Genomic DNA, 12,936 nt, shown 5'->3' with positions numbered 1-12,936 from the left:
ATGGCTTAACCTGATTGTTATTCTCAATTAGAACAGAGCCATTATATCAACACAACTGACATTAAATGATGACTTACAAGTTCCCACTGTCCCGTTGTCTATTCTAACTGGGGTTCAAAACTAGAGTTAGTTCAATGTATCCCATGAATAAAAGTCAGCTATGGAATTCAAAGTGGCAAGTAAACCATAGAGCCGTAAAATAAAGTGCCACGGACATCATGAAAAGCAAAAAACAAAAACAAAAAACAAACAAAAACAAACCAAAACAAAAACCCCTGTTCCCTTCAAAACGGACAGGAGGTTTTTTAACAGGATCCTCAGCAACCTTCTCAAAACTCATTTTGACAATGCCCAGTTCACAGAATGCCCTGCCGTCTCTAGCTTCGTACCTTTGAGTCAAGAGTAGAGAAGGCAAGGGCTAAAGAAAGTGGCAAGAATAGAAGAACTAAAGGGACCACAACCAAGCAGGCCCAGAGCGTTTGCCTTTTTATATTAATGTAAATTCATTCCAGGAGAATGAAAACACAAATACGCTGGATTAGAAAACAATGGGTCCTCTTGACTTTTATAAGACAACCCTCCACCAACCCAAGGAATTTTAAGTATATCTTACAAAAGATCATGCAAACTTAACAGAGCATTGCCTTTTTAAAAGTTACTGATGAGTATCTTTGTTAAAGAATCTGTTCACAGTATTGACAATGACAAGCAGAGCAGAGTTTTTGACAGTAGGAGTGGATATCCATTATGAAGTCTTTGATTGTATGTTGAAAGATATATTACAAATACATGCAGCTGAAAGACTTTGTTTGTTCCATGATACAATTGTAAACACAACTAATGAATTTTCTCTTCCTCATTCTGAGCAGGACCAAGCTAAACCAGTGATTGCAAACGGGATCTGGGATCCAGCTTCTCTTTCAGTGATTTCTTCCTAGGAGCAGGAATAGGTTTATCATCACAGAGAACCTTAGTGGCTGAGAGAACAGGGTTTTCATCATCAGTGAAGGTACCTTTCTGACAAGAAGTTGGTTTGGGAGATATTGCAAATGGTTGCTTATAATGAAGCACAGCAGATGAGCTGGAATCGGAAGAGCAGGTCCTGCGTGTCACAGGAGAACAATTCCAGATGTTTTCCTTGCTACCTCGATCTGACACCTGAGCTTTCAAAGCATCTGGCAGCTTGTCAGAGGGCGGAGGGGGTGCTCTTCTTTTTTTGCCTTTCCCCTCATTCACGTTTACAGCCCCCACATTTGCTTCCGGAGGCGTGCTTTTCTGCACTAACATGTGATGAGAACCATCAAACATGGCAGCCCAGGAAGGAGATGCATACTTTTCTTCTTGGCCAAACACCAAAGCTCTATTGGTTTCCTCACTTTTCCTCTGCACTGTGTCAATTAATGCCTCGTGTTTTATGGGAGAATCAATGCCTGTCATATTTCAAAAGACAACACAAAACCCTGATTAGATTATTACTTAGCTACAATGATAACCACAGTCTTTAAACTTTATTATCTAAGCAATGGTTCAAACAATGCACACATTTCCCTTATGAACCTGAGATTTAGATATAGTAGTACAAATTCTTCGACTATTGCACAAGAATTACACCACAGCAAACTGAGCAAGGAAATGCACATCATAAGACTATGGATGCAGGTAATTATCTTTTTTACTGCCCAGCGTACAGCTTGCTTTTTAAAGGTGGGATAGTTTACCTTGTAAATCCAACAGCAGGAGGTTAATCTATTGTAGCTGTTCATTAAATTTTAATGCCTTCTGCATCCTCACCGGGGAGAAGGATGGATTCTATTGAATGCCAATACCGGTCAAGAAGTTTTTTATTTTTCAGTTTGATGACCATCCATGACTAGTCAGATTCTTTTTAAAAATGCAATACGGTATTTAAGCAATGCTTTCACAGTCTATATGTGACTGTTGATACACATTTAGACCACTTCAAACACAACTCAAACAGTACCATACTCCTGGACTCCCAGAATCATTAACAGAGTACTTTTTTGAACTCCAGAGGAAACATCTAAAAAAGTGGCTGGGCTTCATAAGCAACTATTATGTTCCACTAAAGCAGAGCTTTAAAAACTTTGTCCACTCAAATTTTGTACATGACCCCAGGTATATAGGTACAGTAGAGTCTCACTTATCCAACATAAATGGGCCGGCAGAATGTTGGATAAGTGAATATGTTGGATAATAAGGAGGCATTAAGGAAAAGCCTATTAAACATCAAATTAGGTTGATTTTACAAATTAAGCACCAAAACATCAGGTTATACAACAAATTTGGCAGAAAAAGTAGTTCAATACGCAGTAATGCTATGTAGTAATTACTGTATTTACGAATTTAGCACCAAAATATCACGATGTATTGAAAACATTGACTACAAAAATGTGTTGGGTAATCCAGAACGTTGGATAAGCGAGTGTTGGATAAGTGAGAATCTACTGTATATAAAATGTCTATAAAATTAAACATTTACTGAAAACAAATCAGCATTTGTAAGGCTTGCTGAACAGGCCTTTTTATGAAGTACAGCTAAAGCATCTTCTGATGTCACTCTAGTGTAAACACTGCACAACAAATTTGTGTAAATGTCTAAAACAGCCAAAAAATTGGGACTTCAACATTGAGCCAAGTGGACCACATTTGGGGGTGAGAAACACAGTTTAAGAAGCAGTGCATTAAACACTGATTGGTAGATGCTGGGTTTTAGTAAGCCAATACAACACTGAAGTCAACCTATCTCTGCAGTGGGAATTTTGGATGGAAGTGTCTCCTTCCTGTTCAAAATCCTGTGACTCAATGCATACTAGAGAGCAGTGGTTCTCAACCTGTGGGTCCCCATGTGTTTTGGCCTACAACTCCCAGAAATCCCAGCCAGTTTACCAGATTTTAGGATTTCTGGGAGATGAAGGCCAAAACATCTGGGGACCCACAGGTTGAGAACCACTGTCCTAGGGAGTGCTACTCATCAGATTGACCAACATTCCCAATTCAGCCAGGCTGTCGAGACCTTTTGTGAAAGACTTCTCAAGCAAGCAGAGGTTTGCCAGATTGAAAATGTCAGTCATAACCAAAAATAATGCTAAATAAGATCAGTAGCTGATCTGCTCATTAGGTTAAAATAATATTCCTCTCCAATAAACCAATTGTTCTTAGGCAGGATTTCTTTATTTTCAAATAAGGTGGAGAATTTATGAAAGCAATGATGGAAGGAAAGAGAAGCTTGCCCACTGAAATGTTATGCTCCTAGAAAAATTCCACCATGTGAGTATTGCTACATATGCATTTTAACTCCTTCCTTGCCATGAAAAAAAAATAACATCTTACATACATAAGATCTTTTAGTATTTTCATTATATCAACTCGGCTACTTCTCTTCAGATTATTGCCCAAAAACCCAGACACTCCTGAATTTCCAGCAGTTGCTGGTTATATTTCATAGCCACTATGATCAAAAGATATTTGCAATCCATATTTAAAATTATTTCTCTGTAAATACCAAGGAAGAGAAATGTATTCCCTATAATACCCAGGAAGTGAAAGCCTCTATTTCACAAAAGTACAATTGAAAATAATGTGTTATGCAAAATCAAAGACACTGCTGCTTCTTCTGAAATAGCGGCTCTGAGTCCCCTTCGGGGTGAGAAGAGCAGGGTATAAATATAGTAAGTAAGTAAATAAATACATGAATAAATAAATTGCATTCAGTGTTGCTTCCAATATTCATATCACCAACTTACTCATGTCTTGGTAAACCAAAGTGGCCTCTTTTGCCAAGAATAACGGTGGTTTCCGTGGTGACATAATCTCAATTTTCATGAACTCTTCACAACACTGTTTCCACTGACCTGAAAGGAAATCAGAAAGTGGAACTCAAAATATGATTACTAAAAAAGAAAATTAAATTAAATTGATATTCAGTTAAAATAATTACTGCCCCCAAACAGCCAGTTGTTTCATAAATACTGTAAAGTGATACCTTGACTTAAGAGTTTAATTTGTTCTGTGAGCAAGCTATTAACTAAAAATGCTTTTATCGCAAAGCAAATTTTCCCACTGAAATGCTATTAACCCGTTCTGACCTATTCAGGTCCTCCAACCCACCCAAGCGGTTTTTTGTTACGTGTTTTTAAATAAGAAAATGTACTCTATAAATAACAAATAAAGTATAAATGCACATTCGCATGAAATGGTAGAAGCATAACGTTGTGGCAAGGAAGCAAAAAGTGAAGAGGCAGAAGCATGATTTTCTTCATACTGTACTCATTCCAGCCTCCCTCCCTCTCTTGTTCTCTCTCTCTCTCTCTCTCTCTCTCTCTCTCTTTCTCTCTCTCTCTCTCCCTTCATGAAGCCAAACATACCAGGAATAAAAACCACACAAAATCAACTAACCCAAAGTTCCTCAAAGCGGACCAGAGCAAAGCAGACAACAATCTCCCATAGGAGGCAGGAACACAAGGCATAAGGCACAAGGTCTGCTCTACTGATGCCCTAAAGCCCTGTACTCTCGCACTAGCACTCCCCCTGGCGCTAGCTCTTAACTCAAAATGCTGTTCTTATGTCAAAGTGAAACCCGGGCCAAGCAACATCTCTTAACTCAAAACGTTAGGGCATTCTTAAGTAGAGCTTCCACTGTATATCAATGTTTATGACTTCTGTTGATGGCTTAGTTGATCTATTACTGGATGCTCAATAGTGCCATAATGTCACCAGCAAGTATTATACATCTACTAGTTTGGGGACCCTGCACTGTCTGGATTATTGTAAACAAAAGCATTGTTTTTGTTTTGGGATGTTAGGTAATATCACTGAAGTTAGGTCCAGATCCGTCGTTGGCTGGGTTCAGTGCTGTCTGGATAAGGGTGAACTACAACTCCCAGATTCCCAGGGCAATCACCCCCAAACTCTGCCAGTATTTGCAGTTGGCCATGTTGGGTCTGTGTGCCAAGTTTAGTCCAGCTCTGTCATCAGCTGGGTTCAGGGCTCTCTGGATAAGGGTGAACTATAACTCCCAAATCCAAGGTCAATTGCCCCCAAACCAGGCCTGTATGCACAGTTGGCCATGTTGGGTCTGTGTGCTAAGTGTGGTCCAGATCTGATGTCAGCTGGGTTCACTGCTTTCTGGATGCCGGTGAACTATAATTCCCAAAATCAAGGTCCATTCCCACTAACCCCTGCAGTATGTTCAGTTGGTCATGGGGCTTCTCTGTGCCGAGTTTGGTCCCAGTCCATGGTTGGTGGGGGTCACAGTATCAGTAAATGTACTGCAAGTCCCATTATTCGTGGCAAGTTTGGTCCAGATCCATCATTGGTTGGGTTAACAGTGCTCTCTTAATGTGAGTCAAGTACAACACTTGAATTCTCCCCAAACCTCTCGTTCAGTTTCTGATCAATTCCTCTGTTAACTCTGTGCCATAGGAAAGGGTAGGAAAAGGTTACGGTAGAGGGAGTGGGTAGGATCATGCAAATTAAGGAACCCTGGGATGTCCATTCTGGAGGAAAAACTGAACATCTAGGATGAAATTTCCCCTGCATGAAAGCCTTCACTTGGGTGGGGGCAGAATGATGTTTGTGGAGGACACTGGCAGGATTTGGGCTGCATGTTCATGGCACTCACTATAACCTGCATGTTAGTGGAGGGAGGGCCATAGGTGTCTCCTGCTCAGTGGGAAATATAGCTGTTTGTGGAGGCGGGAGGCCATCTCTGTAAATGGACACCTCCGCCACATACACACATACACATTTTTCACTGTTATTATGTGTATAGATAACATCTGCAGGGGCAAAACCAGCTCAGATTTCTCAGATTTCAAATATAGGATTTAGCTCAACAATGCTCACAGCATGATCAAGCTGCATCTTCATGAGTTATATCTACCTTAGTGCTATTATTCTGAGATTTCACCTTGACATAAACTTCCATTAACTTAATAACAAATGACTGCAGTAGAAGGAGGGCACTGCAATATCACCAGTGACCGTGCTTAGCTGGTTGAGATTTGTTTGCAAAATAAATTTTAAAAAATCTGACATATACTCACTACTGCTATTACAAAGTGCTTAGAATTCCAATAGATTTTTTTCCCTGAGATTCCACAGCATCGAGAATATAAAACAGAGAAGGATCAGATTATGGCATTTAAAAGATTTCCTGCTCTTCCTCTGCAGAACATATCTGACTGTGTGCTGAAAAGGAGAGTTTTCTTTCCCCCCTCCTCTCAAACGACAGTACTGTTATGCAATGCCAGTTCAAAATGTTCAGTGCATTGTTTGAACTTATATAGGCGCCCTGGTACAAAAGAAGACAAAGCTACTTACTAAAATCATAGAAGTGCTGCCAGAACGCTTCCATCCACTTATAAAGGTCTTCCCGGCTTTCAACTGCAAAAATCTGAGTCACAGCCTTACCAGCCTCAGGGTTGATAACAGAAAAGTTATTGTTTCTTTTCTGAGTGTCTTTATCCACAGCACGAATTCTCGTTTCCTAGATGTTATATAAAACACAGAATGAATGAAATAATAAAGCTGACCTCCAACACGCAGAAGCACAAGTTTAATCAACTAGAAAAATGATAGTAGTCAACTGGGCTATTATTCAGTCAAAAGATTTCTATTTCGAAGATAACCTTCTCTGTGATTAGGTCTGTTTTACAGAAGTAGAACTAAAATAAACTAGCTCTCCTTTGCAGTAGGCACATATTGAACATACTCAGTGCAACACAAAAACAGTACTCCTCTCAGAAGGACTCCTGTTTCTACTTCAGAAAATGGAGCTATGCTAAAAACCCCATAGTCAAAAGATTAGACAAAATATTGCATTTAAAGACATTGAAACTACAAAACCAATTTAAAAATCAACGTTAAAAACCCAATAATGATAACAATAATAATAATCAATAATCATCATCATCATCTATTGGAAACAATAGATTGACAAAATTATGATCTGTCAGCTGCAAAAGGCCACCTTACTGGGATCTGCACACATTATCTGAAAATACATCACAGTCCTAAACACTTGGGAAGTGTTCGACTTGTGATTTTTGTGATACGAAATCAGCATATATATCTCGTTTGCTGTGTCATACTATGTCTTTGTGTCAATAATACTAATACACTATATTTATATTCCTCCCTTCTCTCCTAGGGGACTCAGAGCGGATTACAGCATTTACATAGGCAAACATTCAATGCCTTTACAGTCAAATACAATGAGACATACAAACACAAACAAGGCAAGGGCTTCTGCTTTCCCTTTCCAGCTTCTGGAGGTGGTGTTCATCTCTGGCTCCGGGGAGGTGCTTTTTCTGTATTTTCAAGCTAAGGAGCCTGCGTTATCACCTCCTGGCCATGTGGCCAGCAAGACTGCTTGGAGCATCTCTTTGCCTTTTCTCACCCAAGCAGTATCTATTTATCTACCCACATTTGCATGTTTTCAAACTGCTAGATTGGCAAGGAGCTAGGGCTGACAGATGGGAGCTCACCCTGTCTCGCAGATTCGAACTGCCAACCTTCAGGTCAGCAGTTCAGCGGCACAAGGGTTTAACCCATTGCACCACCATGGCCCCGCTTCTTGTACCCAACTACTTTACTTTACATTTTAACAACACGGATATCCATTTCATCTTGTTCAGAAGAGCAACCTGCAAAATATGAAAGAAAGAAAGTAGCAGTGGATGGGGCCAGGATCCACCCCTGGGGGGAAAAGGAGACACTGTATTCTCTTATCCTGGCTGTGCTCCATTAATTACATTTGTGTCAACTTTCTGGAACCCCTGCCACACAATCCGATAGAAAAAGAGAAAGTCTAACAAACAATATGCTGCAAATGATAAGGTTCAATGGTCACATCTGCTATGAAAAACAGCTCATAAGAAGGCAGGTGGCAGCCTACAGCAGGGCTGTCCAAACATTTCATGCTGGTATCCCACTTTTCAGACATGTGTCATTTTACGACACAGTAATTCAGTTTTATTAGCAAACCAGAGGTTAAACCAACCCTTTATAAGAGATGCAGACACATGCATACAATAAATTGCATTAACAAAATGTATGAGAATACACTATCTCAGAAAAACCTTTCATTAATACAGTAGTCTCACTTATCCAACATTCACTTATCCAACGTTCTGGATTATCCAACGCAGTCTGCCTTTTAGTAGTCAATGTTTTTGTAGTCAATGTTTTCAATACATTGTGATGTTTTGGTACTAAATTCGTAAATACAGTAATTACTACATAGCATTTCTGCATATTGAACTACTTTTCCTGTCAAATGTGTTGTTAAACATAATGTTTTGGTGCTTAATTTGTAAAATCATAATCTAATTTGATGTTTAATAGGCTTTTCCTTAATCCCTCCTTATTATCCAACATATTCGCTTATCCAACATTCTGCCGGCCCGTTTATGTTGGATAAGTGAGACTCTACTGTACTTTTAAAAAAATATATGAATTGTAAGATAATCACGTACATTTCCAAGATTTTTGTTATTTTGTGCAACATACCTACACACTGAAGCTGACACACTAACATGTTGCGGCACACCGTTTGGAAAGCTCTGGCACACAGTGTGTCCAAGTTTGACAGTTAATAATGCTAATGAAGTTTCATTAAATCAAACCAAAATTTTTCCTAATGCTCATGAAGTTAGGAACGGTTGTGAGTATGTAATTTGGAAAAAAAAAACTGAAGAAAAAATAATGGTTACATCCTGCATTGTATTTAAGATTTGTAACCTAGCAATACGGATCTGTAACTACTCCATATCTAGTTATGCTACCATGTTTCCCCGAAAATAAGACAGTGTCTTATATTAATTTTTGCTCACAAAGATGTGCTAGGTCTTATTTTCAAGGGATGTCTTATTTTTCCATGAAGAAGAATTCACATTTATTGTTGAACAAAAAGCAAACAAACATTTATTATATACTGTACAGTAGTTGTCATCACAAACCAGCATAACCAGACAAACTCTGAACCCTATCAAGAATTTCTTGTTACTACCATTATTTCCATGTACAACTGGTATGTACATTTACCAATCCTGCATGCTCTGGTGTTCTGTTTGACAGGCGCTGGGCATACTTCCAAACAAAAACTTTGCTAGGTCTTACTTTCGGGGGAGGCCTTATATTTAGCAATTCAGCAAAACTTCTACTAGGTCTTATTTTTCGGGGATGTCTTATTTTCGGGGAAACAGGGTATGCATTCATGATCATGGGGTTGTTTATACCCCTGAAGATAACATTTGACTCTATAGAAGTGATCAGAGTGACAGAGGTCTGCAGTACAATTGGGTGAAGCACTTCAGGATGACGTGACAGCCCCTTCCTGTCCCTGAGCCTTGTGATGGTCCTTGTTGTACCTTGGCTCAGAGGCAAGCCACGTCATTTTGAAACACTCCATCTGACTACAGTGCAGATCTTCCATACCTCAGAGTGGTTCCTTTGAGTTTATGGTAGGTTTTGTGGAGGGCCAATTCACTAAGTCATTTGTAGCTATGTATACATTTATATAGCTAGCAATGATATGCAGGATCTCAGCCAACATCAAAAACAGAAATAAGAGCAGAACTCCATTTATCCAACGACTCCTTTTATCCTTCCTGCATTGTCCCAACAGAAAAGCCACTCCAGTGAGTTGGGGTTCTCTCCAGAAAGGGAGCATACAATATTAGGCAGAGGTTAGAAATCAATAGATAATTTCAGAAGCACTTTTCACTCAAGCAAGAGACCCTCTGGATCTTGCCTTTCATCAGAGCAATGGTTCTTAAGCTTGCATCTGTCACTGTTGCATTATCAAGTTTTTAAAAAGGAAGCATGAGGACAGCACGTCAGATGTGACACTGGTGTATGTTAGGCAAATCGAGAAAATGTATGCAATGAGAACCTTGAATGGATTTCTATTTGCCAACTCCTTTGAGCCTGAATGATGTTGTTTTAAGAACCTATTTTTTCCTTGTCTGTGCTACTATTACAGCACTCCCTCTGTTGTTTTTTCCTGGAAGTGCATCACGTATCTGTCATATCTCATTGTAAAAAGGTAGGTGAGGAAAGGCCAGATGTGGACTATGGAGAGCACAAAGAAAGCCATGACCAGCTATTTGAGGTCCTTCTATCCCTTCTAAGGCAAAGAGTTACACCTATAGACAGAGTAAATCCCACTCTGGGAGTACGGAAGACAGTGGTTTCTTGTGCAGCTACTTCCAGTGACAGGAACCACACATTTGCCATCATGTACCAAGAAGAAACTATAAATTATACTAGCCAGCTGGGCCAGGCTGTGGCGCAGCTGGCTAGTAACCAGCTGCAATAAATCACTACTGACCGAGAGGTCATGAGTTCGAAGTCTAGGTCGGGTTAAGCCCCTGACCATTAAATAGCCCGGCTTGCTGTTTACCTAAGCAGCCCAAAAGACAGTTGCATCTGTCAACTAGGAAATTTAGGTATGCTTTATGCGGGAGGCTAATTTAACGAATTTACAACACCATAAAACTGCCAGCAGCATGTGGAAAGGAATGAAGAAGTACAGCACTCGGTGTCACTCATGGATGATGAAGCAACAGCTCCCCCTGTGGCCGGAATCAAGCATACCCTCATGAAGCTGGAAATGTTAAAATTGCCTCTGTGTGTGTCTATACTGTATGTTGTTTGTCTGATGGCATTAAATGTTTGCCATTTATATGTTCATTGTAATCCACTCTGAGTCCCCTTCGGAGTGAGAAGGGCAGAATATAAATACTGTAAAATAAATAAATAAATATTTGTGTCACGCTTACTCTCTTAACTGTGATGGTGGAGATTTAAATGTACAAAGGGGGTAGAGGCATGACTTTTGGCTAATTCTGGAGGGAAATGTAGGAAAGCCAGACCAAGACAGCCAATGTTGGGTAATATTATTCTACTTTAGCCAGGACATTGAAGTGAGCTCAAATCTGGTTTGGTTAAGAAATACCAGCCCTCACCAGACTTATGCAACCACAGTGAGCATATGAGGCTAGATCAGATACATGTTGGGATGGAAAAGGTGGAAGAACTAAGGGTTGTTGTCCTGTTGCAATAAGTAGGGGGAAGGAAGTGGGTTGGAAGTGACTCGGACCAACACAAAAGGGAAAGACATCCTCATCCCAATTTACCATACCGTCAACACATTTTTGACTGCTCTTTCAGAAGCCCATCATTTTTAGTTCTACCACATGTAAAAAGCTAAATAGCTATTGGAAAATGATTCAGGGGGCATGCCAAAGGATTCTAAAAATAAATATTCAAATGAAACCAAAATACCTCCTATTGAGTATGACAGATGAGGAAATGGATTTGGACACAAATAAAGACATTCTGTTTGTGTATTTGGCTACGGCAGCAAGGATGGTCTATGCTAGATTTTGGAAACTAGAAAAATGTCCATTAAAAGATCAATGGTTAGACAAAATGATGGAGTTTATGGATATGGACAAATTAACATTTTTTTAAATGAAGAGACAGACAGGTAGACCTATAACAGCGACCAACTGGCGAACCCAAGGAATACATGAAAATATAGTAGAAAGAGGAAAAATAAACTGAAAAAATCAAAAGATGGAAAGCAGGAAAGGTCCCAAAAATAGATTGAAGAAAAGGGGCGAAGATATACAAAATTTGAATATAAATAAGAACTATAAAACATATTATTGTACTGCAAAGAAGAAGAATGGAAGTACAAACCTACCCCCTACTTTTCCCTGCACTTCCCTGCCCATGCCCCTATTCCCGTTACCCCTACCCCTTTTTCCAAAGTTTGCACTATCCCCCCCCCTCTCTCTATATATATATATATTTATGAAAATCCTTAATAAAACTTTATTTTTTAAAAATGCTGTTTTGTAATACAGTAGAGTCTCACTTATCCAACATAAACGGGCCGATAGAATGTTGGATAAGTGAATATGTTGGATAATAAGGAGAGATTAAGAAAAAGCCTATTAAACATCAAAATATGTTATGATTTTACAAATTAAGCACCAAAACATCATGTTATACAACAAATTTGACAGAAAAAGTAGTTCAATACGCATTAATGCTATGTAGTAATTACTGTATTTACAAATTTAGCACCAAAATATCATGATATATTGAAAACATTGACTACAAAAATGCGTTGGATAATCCAGAACATTGGATAAGTGAGTGTTGGATAAGTGAGACTCTACTGTACCTTCCAAGTCAATGGCTGGAAACATCTGTGTGACTGTGTCTTAGATAAATATACTATTATAGCATATATGAGTAGAAACTGATTGGCTGAAAATGTGAGGCTTTGGATAGCACCCAAAGATAGTGATATCTTGAGTTAAGAGTTTAATTTATTCCATGATCGAGCTCTACAATAAAAATGTTCTTATCTCAAAGCAAATTTTAAAAAATAAAATGCAATTAATCCATTCCAGTCCCCCAAACTCCCCCCATCTTTTTGTTATGTGTTTTAAATAAGAAAACATACTTTATAAATAATAAACAAATAATGTATACAAATAATGTATACATCCACATTTACATAGAACAATAAAAAAGAAAGATCGGCTTTAAAATAGTAGAAGCACAAAGTTGTGGCAAGAAAGCATATTTGAGGCAACATAATGTGTGTTGGCCAGTGTAACAGCAAGGCAAAACTTGCACATTCACAGGAAACAATTAAGAAAGAAAGATCAACTTTAAAATTGTAGAAACACAAAGTTGTGGTACAATGGTAGAAGCACAAAGTTGTAGCAAGGAAGCACAGTTTTCTTCATACTGGACGCATTCCAGCCTTCCTCCTTCACTTGCTCCCTCTACCCCCATCTCTTCAGGAAGCCAAACATAGCGGGAATAAAAACCACACAAAATCAACTAACCCAAAGTTCCTTAAAGTGGACAAGAGCAAAGCAGAAAGCA

The 12,936-nt window shown here is 39.0% G+C and overlaps 1 protein-coding gene across 1 annotated transcript in view; it reads right to left on the bottom strand.

Moving 5' to 3' along the window:
* Positions 1–741: 741 nt before the first annotated feature.
* rtkn2 (rhotekin 2) overlaps positions 742–12,936 on the bottom strand; it is a 54,746-nt gene continuing 42,551 nt past the window's right edge. The window contains exons 10-12 of the mRNA XM_008114759.2: positions 6,343–6,508; positions 3,765–3,872; positions 742–1,430 (exon numbers count right to left, since the gene is read on the bottom strand). Of these exons, the coding sequence (XP_008112966.2) occupies positions 877–1,430; positions 3,765–3,872; positions 6,343–6,508 (828 nt within the window). The 3' untranslated portion in view covers positions 742–876. The remainder of the gene's footprint in view (positions 1,431–3,764; positions 3,873–6,342; positions 6,509–12,936) is intronic.

This window comes from Anolis carolinensis, chromosome 3 (genome assembly GCF_035594765.1).
Source record: "Anolis carolinensis isolate JA03-04 chromosome 3, rAnoCar3.1.pri, whole genome shotgun sequence".
In the NCBI taxonomy this organism is placed as follows: domain Eukaryota; kingdom Metazoa; phylum Chordata; class Lepidosauria; order Squamata; family Dactyloidae; genus Anolis; species Anolis carolinensis.
This window is presented reverse-complemented; position numbering and strand designations above follow the sequence as displayed.